The sequence below is a fragment of the Haplochromis burtoni genome, unplaced genomic scaffold (assembly GCF_018398535.1).
Source record: "Haplochromis burtoni strain Fernald_Lab_line unplaced genomic scaffold, NCSU_Asbu1 Contig_429, whole genome shotgun sequence".
NCBI lineage: Eukaryota > Metazoa > Chordata > Actinopteri > Cichliformes > Cichlidae > Haplochromis > Haplochromis burtoni.
Genome location: NW_024582790.1, coordinates 433185 through 444437, shown reverse-complemented (window position 1 = coordinate 444437; position 11253 = coordinate 433185). Strand labels below are relative to the sequence as shown.

The following is an 11253-nucleotide window of genomic DNA, read 5'->3' as shown; positions in this document are numbered from 1 at the left end:
CAAGCATGCTGATCCACACAGGTATGCACACAGGTGTACACACGGGTATTCACAGACGCGGACTACAGCTTTCTTGGCTGCTGCCTCAAAGCACATTGTGCGCTGTCTATCTTGCGTGCTTTAATTTAAAAGACATCACATGTGAAAGTGTCGAGAAATTCCTTTGTTATGTTATTAAAATACCCTCTGTCCAAGGGTCCTGCTCTACTTGCATTGCTCCGCCCACCCCTGAGGTTCATCCCTTCAGTTATGACCAGTATCCAGCATGGGATACTGCCTGACGGACCATTTCGTGGGCTGCATCGCCCACTCTGCCTATGTGGACCTCAAGCGTCAACCTAAGAAAGAAAGAAAGCACTGGTGAACTCAGGAACGCAAAAAACCTGGATGTCCATGGAAGAGAAACCTGGATGTCCGGGGTTTCTCTTCCATGAGGAAGCGAAACCCCAGACATGCAATCTAATTTCTCAATGGTGCGACAAAAAAAATTCCTAGGTTGCACCGGTGCAACCAGCCATTGAAGTAAAAACATAAACAAAAAGACTTTGCAACTCTGACAGTCTCCGTGTGGTCAACAACAGACACACATTACGCCCATTCTATTTGGGTGGTCAAACCCAATTAGAGATAGTGAGGGCGGGACCTGTAGTCCTACTCGTGTGTACGTTTGAAAGTGGAGGCGGATAGAGAGAGGCGAGTAGCTTGAATAAGGTGATATCGATTTATTAAATCCTGAATCAACTATTAAATATAAAGGTATTTTGCCAGAAATGCTATAATCTCAGGTTAAACCTGACAAATCTATTTCAACAACCACCAAACAGCTAAAACAGCAAATGAGAGCAGGTAAACGTCAACATCAGTGAGATGGCAGCTTTCTCACCCGACGGCATGAACACGGACACGCCGTCGGTGCTGAAAGCTGACAGCTCACAGATTCTGATGTGTCGGGTCCATGCTTCGTGTTTACGTCTTTTTTTGCTCTAGATTCTGAAACTGCAGCTTTTCTCTCTCTCCAACCAAAATTCACTGAACCAGCAGCAAAAGAAGATCAAAACTACGCTTCACATTTGCTAAACATCGTCATAAGTTCCCTCTTACTTTTCCCGTTTTGCTTTCACCACGATAAAATCCCACTTCATGCACAGCTCTCCCTCTCTCTCTCTCTCTCTCTCTCTCTCAGTGTACTTCAAGACCAGTTTCCCATCTCAAATCTCTGTTTTCTGCATTATTCGTTTGTTTATTACACACATTGACTGTAGAAAAGATGGACAGAGCCAGAGTCTGCGCAGTAGTGACTTGAGGTGGAGCGACTGTGTAACGCTTTCGCCCACACACCCGCTGGACGTGACCAGTGTTGCCAACTTAGCGACTTTGTCGCTATATTTAGCGAGTTTTCAGACCCCTTAAATGCTTAAAAAGACGTGAAAGCGCGTATCGCTTTTACTCTCAACAAGCAGCGGGTGCTGTAACGCAGTCAGTTCTTCTTTTACTTTTATGCTGTTTTGTGGATGGTTTAAAACTACTTATAAACACACACACACACAAAGTAACTCCACCAGAGTGCCTATTTCGGGTCACTTTTGCCGGTCCAAGCCCGGGTAAAGGAGCAGGGTTGGAATTGTCCATCCATCCATTCGCTTCCGCTTATCCTTGGTTGGAATTTGTGACATTAAAAAAACAATTGCTAACAGAAATTTAATTTGTAGTTCTAAATAAACTCTAAATGCATTTAGGACGTTTTTTACTCACTTTATGTCTCTTCCACGATGTTATTTCTCTCTCCAACAACATAGGTTACAATTAGATTAGCATGACCAATTATGCAAATTTGGCGATGATGTCATTTAGCGACTTCTAGCGATTTTTAGGACAGCCAATAGCGATTTTCCTTACCGAGGAGACGGCAACACTGGACGTGACCGCAAACACGCCCCCCTACACTTTTTTTGTAGCCCGGCTGCTCGAGTTTTTTTGCTGGTTTACCGCGACTGACGACTCGTTTAATTAAGGTCAATACAACCATGTCACTGTTATAAAAAAAGACATACAGCTTATCATCTTATAGTTCTAAAATCACTCTGTTGTTAATTTGTTTGCTAGCTTAGCCGCTAGCATACACTAGCTAGCTAGCTGTTGCTAGCTAGTTAGCGATGCTACACACCTAATACTCTAATAGTCTGTGTTATTGAAGGATTCAGCACTTCTTATGTTTTTTTTTATCCATTTTTAGACAGCGGCGAGATCGGCAGTACACTCCACAGCCCAGAGTTACTGTTAATATCAAAAATATAATGCTGTCCTTTGAGATTTTAACATAAGACTGTGAGTGTAATGGATCCAAAACTGTTTAAATCTTCAGAGCCGTCTACAGCCTGGTAACATGGAAACTTTAAAAAAATCAGCAGAACGTTTCAGTAGTGTAGTCTAATTTGTTCTTTTCATTTAATAATAGTCCATATTATATCAACAGCTACATTCACCCTGGAGAGAAACTAGTGAGGGAGACCATTAGGATCAAGCTGGGTTTCCTGGGTCCAGAGGTTTGGAGAAATTTCTTCCCTTTCTTTCATCACAGCTGTCCTGTGCCTGTGCTACAGTACTTCCGGTGACCCAGTGTTTTAGATTTTTGTACTCTTAGTTTTGATATTATGAATGACAGTTTGTGTTTTGGTTTCCCAGTCTTTATTCTGTGCTCCCTCTGTTTTCCGTCATCCCTGCCTGTGTATCCCCTGTAGTGTAGTCAGGTCTCTGTGTTAAGCCCGCGTCTCTGAGTCTGTATTTGTGTTTCCTGTTTTATTTTGAAAGTCCGTGTCTGATCTCAGTGTGTTCACTTTACACTTCCTTGTCTCGTCAGTTCTGATTTCCCCCAGCTGTGCCCTCCTTCTGTGTCTCATTCCCCTCGTTACTTCCCAGTGTATTTAAACCCTGTGTTTCTCTGAGTCAGTGTCGCATCGTCCCTCATGCTGTGTGGAGCGCCCTGTGTCTCACTGTGAGCTTAGTTTGCGTTTGTATAACTTTCCCCTGCTAGCAAATAAAACTGAGTTCTTTGTGTATAAACCTCGTGCCTGTGTGCCTGCATTTTGGGTCCAACTCCTGCCTGCCGCACAGCGATTCAAAACAGAATGACGCGACCACAACATGGACCCAGCAGACTTACCTGGGGAGAGCGATCTGATACGAGTCTAATGCCTAGTCGAGTGGATAACCCACACTTCTAATACAAGGGCAAAGATTGTGGGGATAAATGCTATTGAAGCAATCCTCGAAGGAAATTCCTATCTCCGACAGGTCAGAGGATGTTTGGCCAGTTTGAAAGAAGCCCGGGAGGCCGCACAAGCTCTGGAAATATCGGACTTGGCCCAGCAGCAACAAACAACAGCCACCCTGGAGCAGCCACGCCAGCCTCACTGGCTGGATGTGGTTTTGCCCGGCTCGTCGGAGCCGTCTGCGGGGAAGAAACGACAATCGCGCCGCCGGCGCGCCACCCCACAGCCGGACATTCGGACTTCTAAATCAGCTCCTGCTGGAAGCTTGGATGAGCCCATCCAGCACTCCACGGTTCCCACGCCGCCACCTGCCTTGTCCCCTGGGGGTTCTGGAGAGCCCGGCCAGCCCTCCCTCGTGTCTGCTGGGGGTTCTGGAGAGCCCGGCCAGCACTTTTTCATCTCCACTGGGGGGTCCGAGGGGCCCGTTCAGCCACCCATCTCCGCTGGAGGGTCCGAGGGGCCCGTTCAGCCATCACCGTCATCCACGCCTGCAGCGGCCTCGTCAGCTGGAGGGCCCGAGGGGCCCGTTCAGCCATCGCCGTCATCCACGCCTGCAGCGGCCTCGTCAGCTGGAGGGCCCGAGGGGCCTGTTCAGCCATCACCGTCATCCACGCCTGCAGCGGCCTCGTCAGCTGGAGGGCCCGAGGGGCCGGTTCAGCCATCACCATCATCAGCTGGGGGTCCAGGAGGACCCAGCCAGCACGTCTTTATGTCTGCTGACAGTTCTGGCGAGACCGTTCAGCCACCACCGGCTCCACCACCGCCTGCAGCAGCTTCATCCACGCCGCCTGCAGCAGCTTCATCCACACCTTCCGCCTCGCCTGGTCCAGCCTCCTCGCCTTCCGCCTCGCCTGGTCCAGCCTCCTCGCCTTCCTCTGGTTCCGCGGCTGCTAGGTTGCCCTCTGGTCCAGCCTCGTCTGGTCCTGCAGTTGACTTGCCACTTCCTCGTCCACACTTTGCACAGCCGGCTCGTCCCCAAGATCTCCTTCGCCTGAGTCGCCGCCGTTGCCATGCGCACGGTCGGCCCCCTGAGCTGTTTCCACGTCGCCGCCATTGTTCTGGTTGGGACGACATCTTCCATGCATTTCTTGATGAATCTGCAGACTGAGTCTGTGTACTCATCAATGTCATTAGCAGCCACGTGAAACATTCCCCAGTCCGCGTGATCAAAACAGTCCCACAGCGTAGACTCCGACCAACTGTGCACCGCCCTCAGGGTTGGAGCTTCCTGTTTCAGCTTCTGCCTGTAGGCGGGCAGGAGCAGGATGGAGCGGTGATCTGATTGCCCGAATGGAGCACGGGGAAGGGCTTTGTACGCATCCCGGAAAGAGGTGTAGCAGTGGTCGAGTAGCCGATCTCCACGGGTGTTAAAATGGATGTGTTGGTGGAGTTTGGGTGAGACTTTCTTCAGGTTTCCCTTATTAAAGTCTCCGGCTGTGATAAACGCTGCCTCTGGGTGTGCGGTTTCCTCACTGCTGATCGCGCTGTACAGTTCCCTGAGTGCTCGGTCAGTGTCGGCTTGTGGGGGAATGTAAACAGTCATAATAATCACTGTTGTAAATTTACCTGAGGTGGCGTCTCGGGTGAGATGCAAACGGAGGGTCCGTGTTGCAAAACTTGAACTCCGGAAAGTGATGAGAAAGTCCGTCTTTTATGTCCAGTAAAGTTTGTCGGTCGTACACAAGGAGACATGTGCTACTCGTGAAAAAATAAAGGAAATGTAAAATTAAACACAAAAAACAGCTGTTGCTTGGGGGAGCTTGCGACGAGGCTGCCATACTCGGCGCCATCTTACAACAGTAACAGTAATTAGTGACTGAGTAGCCCGGGGCGTTTCTCTTGATTTCTTTAGTAAATTTCTTTAGTAAATTCATTCACCCGCACAGATTAGGTAAACGAACCCTGACAGCCGAGTGCTCATTTTAGCTAGCTAGGTCTCAGGACCTAGCTAAGGATGATAGTTACAGATTAGCTTACAAACACGTTTAACTTACCGAAAAAGTTTGGCGGGGCCTCGGGTCCTTCTGTCAGCTAGTCCAGTTTACTGAAGAACACCTCAGGCTGTCAGGTTAAAACACTCGGTCGTGTTTTCGTAGCGTAAACGCTGGCCCTCCTCTCAGAGCCTACGCTCTATCTGCTATTCCCGAACAGAGATACGCAAGTTTCTCCGTGACTGCAGTTGCCAGTCAAAGCTGTTATGATGACGTTTCACCGCGGTAGGAATTATAATCAAACTTATGGGAATGGAGATGCCTTGGACATGATGACCCTTGGACATCAATCAGCATGAGGAGAACTATTGATAACAAAAGAAAGAATCTTTGGAAAAAAATTATCTAAGGAGAATTTATTTATTTTAGTCTGACCCCAGTCCCATCCACTAACATGGAGGAGGCAGGGTTTATGACCTATACTGCAGCCAGACACCAGGGGTCGATAGAGATGTTTTGGCTTCATTTTTGGGGCGCTGTCGCATTCTCCATGTTTTCTACAGTCAATGATTACGCACAAGTCATGGACAGTGCTGTCGGCCTCTGTTTTTTTTTTGTTTTTTGTTTTTTTTTTTGCCAAAATTGCAAAACACTTAGCAAAACCTCTAACTTTCCTCTGCTTCACTTCAGTAGCATTGGGTAATGATCATATGTTGATTCAATGTGTTCTTCAGTTTTTGATTCACTGCAGAATATTTTTAAGGCAGTTATATGCTATAAAAAGCCAAAAAATGATAGACTCCAAGCTAAAGCCCAGGGGGGAATTAATATAAAAGTGTATACAAATTGAAGAAAGTGGCTTGTCCAGTTTCCCTGGCTAAGATACAGTAAATCTGACAACATGATGCACTGCATTTACTGTTGTAAGTGTGGAAAGATCATGGCCGGCAATACTGCATTTGTGACTGCCGCTAATATGTTTCGAACTGAAACACACAATTAAAACACACATTATATGCCGCGATAAAGGTCCCCTGTGCTGTGGCAAAAAGTTAGTCTAAAGCCCTGCCTTCACGATGGCCAACTATGGGAACAACACTCTCCAGGAGTTAGGCGTATGGATATATAAGTCTTCAATAAAGGGAAGATTGCATGAAATTAAATCCAGAGGGTTAACTGCAATGTGCAAGCCACTAATATGCCTCAAGAATAGAAAAACATGGAAAAACATACTTTTAACAGATAAAACCAAGATCAACCTCTATCAGAATGACAGCGAGAAAAAAGAAGGGAGAAGGCATGGAACATGATCCAAAGCATACTACATCATCTGTAAAACACAGCAAAGGCAGTGTGATGGCTCGGGCATCCATAGCTGCCAGTGGCAGTGGAACACTAGTGTTTATTGATGATGTGGCACAGGACAGAAGCTTCATAATGTGACACACATTTTAAATGGGAGACAGGTCTGGACTGCAGTCAGGCCACTCTAGTACCTGCACTCTTTTGCTACAAAGCCACACTGTTGTAACACATGCAGAACGTGGCTTCACATTGTCCTGCTGAAATAAGAAGGCAGGTCCGTGAAAAATATATTGCTTGGATGGCAGCATATGTTGCTCCCAAACCTGTATGTACCTTACAGCAGCGGTCCCCAACCCCCGGGCCTCAGACCGGTACCGGTCCGTGAGTCGTTTGGTACCGGGCCGCGAGAGTGAGGCTCAGGTGTGAAATGTATGGTTTTCAGGGTTTTTATCGGTTTTGAGCGTTATTTTGTTATCGTTTTTATCGTTTACTCGGTTTTCCTTGATCTTTTCACGTGTGTTATGAATAAATCTTCTTTTTTTCGGTACCGGTACTAGTTTTATTTTGTTGTATTTATCCGCGACACCTTAAAGGCCGGTCCATGAAAATATTGTCGGGCATAAACCGGTCCGTGGTGCAAAAAAGGTTGGGGACCGCTGCCTTACAGCATTAATGGTGCCTTCACAGATGTGCAAGTTGCCCATGCCATGGGCACTAACACACCCCCAATGCCATCTCAGATGCTGGCTTTTAAACTTGCGTTGATAACAATCCAGGTGACCCATTTACTCTTTGATTCAGAGGCCACGACATCTATCAGTTCCAAAAACAATTGGAAATGTGGACTTGTCAGACCACAGCACACATTTATATTGCATCAGTCAATCTCGGATGGGTTCAGGCCCAGAGAAGCTGGCAGTGTTTCTGGGTGTTGTTGATATATGGCTTTTGCTTTGCATGGTAGAGTTTTAACTTGCACTTGCACTGTAGATGTAGCGATGAACTAGGTTAACTGACAATGGTTTTCTGAAGTATTCCTTAGCCCATGTGGTAATATCCTTTACAGAGTGATGTCGGTTTTTAATGCACCTAAGGGATCAAAGGTCACGGGCATCCAGTGTTGGTATTCGGCTTTGCATCTTGCATGCAGAGATTTCTTCACATTCTCTGGATCTTTTGATTATATTATGGACAGTTGATCATGAAATCCCTAGATTCTTTGCAATTGTTCGTTGAGAAACATTGTTCTTAAACTGCTGAATTTGTCCAATCAGTTGTTCACAAAATGGTGAACCTCACCCCATACTTGCTTGTGAACATCTGAGACTATTGGGGATGCTCCTTTTATACCATGACAATTAAGCTGTTCACCTGTGGAATGTTCAAAACAGGTGTTTTTTGAACATTCCTCAACTTTCTCAGTCTTTTGCTGCCCCTGTCCCAGCTTTTTTGGAACAGGTTGCAGGCATCAAATTCAAAATAACACAAAACAATAATAAAGTTTGTCAGTTTGAAGACAGATATCTTGTCTTTCTAGTGTATTCAATTGAATATACGTTGGAAAGGACCACTGTATTCTGTTTTTATTTACTTTTTTTTTTTCCCGTCCCGTTTGGTTCTTTTGCCATCAGAATTATTGTCTAAAGGCAAGGAAAGATGCCCAACGGATTTACTTTACCAAATGGACCATCCCAGCCTTGCCGTAATGGTCTATTTGATTCACCTTTTATTGTTTATTTTATTTTTTATTTTCACTTGCTAAATACGGGACAGACTTGAATGAGGAAAAGAAAAGGGAGAAAGAAAGAGGGAAAGAAAAACAGCGGAGAAGAGGGACAGGGATAAAGGGCAAAAAAACAAAAACCAACTAAATAAGCAGACAAAAAATATCATATCAATCACCTGGATCACCTGTTGAGAAAGAAAAAGAAAACAAGCAGAAGAAAAGAGCAATAGAATAAACAACATCACGATGATCTATGTGAATATGACAGTAAATACTAAATATTAAACATTATTGTGCAGCACGTAAGATCGACAGCGCACAGTGTGCTTTGAGGTAGGAGCCAAAAAGGGTGTAGTTTGTGAGTGTGACCACCCGTGTGTACACCTGTGAGCATGGACAGCGCTTGTTTTACCAAAGGTTTCTTCATGTAATGAATCTGCTAGAGGAGTGTGGGGGGGCCACAGCCCCGTCCTCCAGGGCATGAAGCAGGTATGGAGGAGATCAAAACTCCAGACATCCAGAGGCCCCCAGAACACAAGAGACCAAGGAAGACCAACAGAGGGGCAGCCGCGCCACTGTCCCAGTAAAGAGCTGAGGAGAGTCCCAGATGAGGGCTCACCCAGCAGCCGCGGAGCAGAAGTCAGGGGGAGTTGCAGTGATGTACCGCCGGCAGCCAGCTGCGCCAGAGTGACCGAGCCCCAGGCCGAGAGGCCAAGGGCACCCCACCCCCGAAGTGGCCCGAGGAGCCCCAGGCTCCAGGCCCCGATAAGCGGCCGCCAAGGAGTGAGCCGGTGTGTACCTGGACGCCCATCCCCGGACACAAAGAACCACCAACGCACCGATGTCTGAGGGAGTCCGCCACTGGCAGGGGAAGTGGTGGTAGGGGGAGATAGGCCTCCAAACCTTGGAGGGCCTGAGATGTCCCCAGAGAGGTGGCGCCTGACACCCAACCTGACATATAGACACAGACATACAGGCACACACAGATACAAACATCCATTCCCACCCTCATGCTCTCATATGCACTTACTCCACACTCAACCAACGTGGAGACAGACATAAAGAGACGCTGTACACACGATCACACTCCCCAAGCGTACTCTACGAACCGGGTCTAGGTACCCTTGCCCCTGGAGGGGGGAACTGCACCCAGACCCAGGTGGTGTTACCCTTTTCCCTGCGGTGGGGGGAGAAGCAGACCAGGCACTCCAGACCGCAGTCGGACGGCCAACTCCTCCTCCCGGCCCCCCCACTCCAGCAGGTCAGAGAGAACGGGGGTGTGAGAAGACTCCAAAACCTCCCTCCGCCCGCTCATTGTAGTGTTGATGCATTTATTTACATTTTACACAATGTCCCAACTTCATTGGGAATTGGGGTTGCACTTGACTTCCAGGTATAAACCCTCAAATGCAGACCTTAAAGCAGATAACTCATAAGCTGGAGAGGAAATTGTGTATTACAAATTTAGAAGACCATCAATTAGCCTGGAGAAATAGTTTGCTGCTTTATTAAAAAAGAAAAAAAGCTCTGTGTATCTTGCTGCTTTCTATCTGACCGTGTCTTTTGGGGTACTGGTTTCACAGAACAAATGTTGAGGGAAGATGAAAACAGGAAGGAGATTTGTGAATAAAACCATCAAATGAGCGCTTAAATAGATGGATAATACACTATCATCATCAAAAGGAAAATAAAGAAACATAAAATATAATATGTCAACAAATTTGTCTCTCTGGCCATGTCATGTCCCTCCATCAGCTGCACCGATTTTACTGGTTCCACAAGAAAAAGGGACAATACTACACATCCACAAAGGGAACCAGTAGGCTGGGCCTGCAACTACAGCGTTTTTTTATTATGAAATCTAACTGTGATGCTAACATGTTTCCAGTGTCATCTTGGAGTTGTGCTGAGGTTGAATCAGTGAATAGTTGTTTGCTGCCATCTTTTTCTTCTGTCTCTGCTGTCTCTGAGCTCTCTGTTTGATCTTCTCTGATGTCTCCAGACTCTGTCAGGCTGCTGAATGGTTCCAGTCTGTGTTCAGGCAGACTGGAGGTGAAGTCTAACCAGAGCTGGTCCTCAGTGTGTGAAGCTGACTTTGACCAGCAGGATGCAGAGGTGGTCTGCAGGGAGTTTGGCTGTGGGCCTCCTTTGGTCCTCCAGGGGGCGCTCTATGGAGAAGTGGAGGCTTCAGTGTCGAGCAAAGAGTTCCAGTGTGGAGGCCATGAGTCTGCTCTCCTGGACTGTAGAAGCTCAGCCTCAGCTAGAAACAGCTGCTCACCTGGCAAAGCTGTTGGACTCACCTGCTCAGGTAGAAGAGGAGCAGTAGCTTTGATCTGGCTCAAACTCACTTTATTTGTTTATTGATGACTCTCTGCTTTCTGTTCAGAGTCTGATGATGTCAGGCTGGTAGGAGGACCCAGTCGCTGTGCAGGTACACTGGAGTTAAAACATCTTAGAGAATGGAGACCAATGGGGTACTCTGATGATTCCTGGACCCTGAAAGAAGCAGCTGTTGTGTGTGAACAACTGGACTGTGGCTCAGCTGTTTCTATGGAAGCGGCACAGTCCTCATACAAATTTGTGTGGTTGATCAGGTCTTCCTGTATTGTGTCCAAAACTCCTCTGTCCAATAGGGATTGTGCAATATCAGATCAGCTTGACTACATCCTGAAACTCACCTGCTCAGGTAATTATGTTGAAGATATTATCCATGACTGTGTGCTCTCTTTGTTGTAGACTTTCACTTTCTGTTCCTTTAAAAATGCACATTGGTGTTCTGGTATATCTTATCTGACTATCCAGAGTTGAGAGTTTTTAGGACATCTTGAAGTAATAAATCATCTGCATAGCAGTGAAAATGTACGCTATGCCTTCTGATGATACTGCCTAAGGGAAGCATGTATAATGTAAACAGAATTGGTCCTAGCACTGAACTCCACTGGAACTCCATAATTAAACTTAGTGTATGAAGAGAACTCTCCATCTAATTCAATTCAATTCAATTCAAATTTATTTATATAGC

General features: G+C 46.6%; 1 protein-coding gene across 2 annotated transcripts in view; it reads left to right on the top strand.

The window, feature by feature from the left end:
- LOC102299343 (scavenger receptor cysteine-rich type 1 protein M130) overlaps positions 1-11253 on the top strand; it is a 53684-nt gene that overhangs the window by 20438 nt on the left and 21993 nt on the right. For both annotated transcript variants that reach the window (XM_042213245.1, XM_005945026.3), the window contains 2 exons: positions 10234-10539; positions 10618-10917. In XM_042213245.1, the coding sequence (XP_042069179.1) occupies positions 10234-10539; positions 10618-10917 (606 nt within the window). The remainder of the gene's footprint in view (positions 1-10233; positions 10540-10617; positions 10918-11253) is intronic.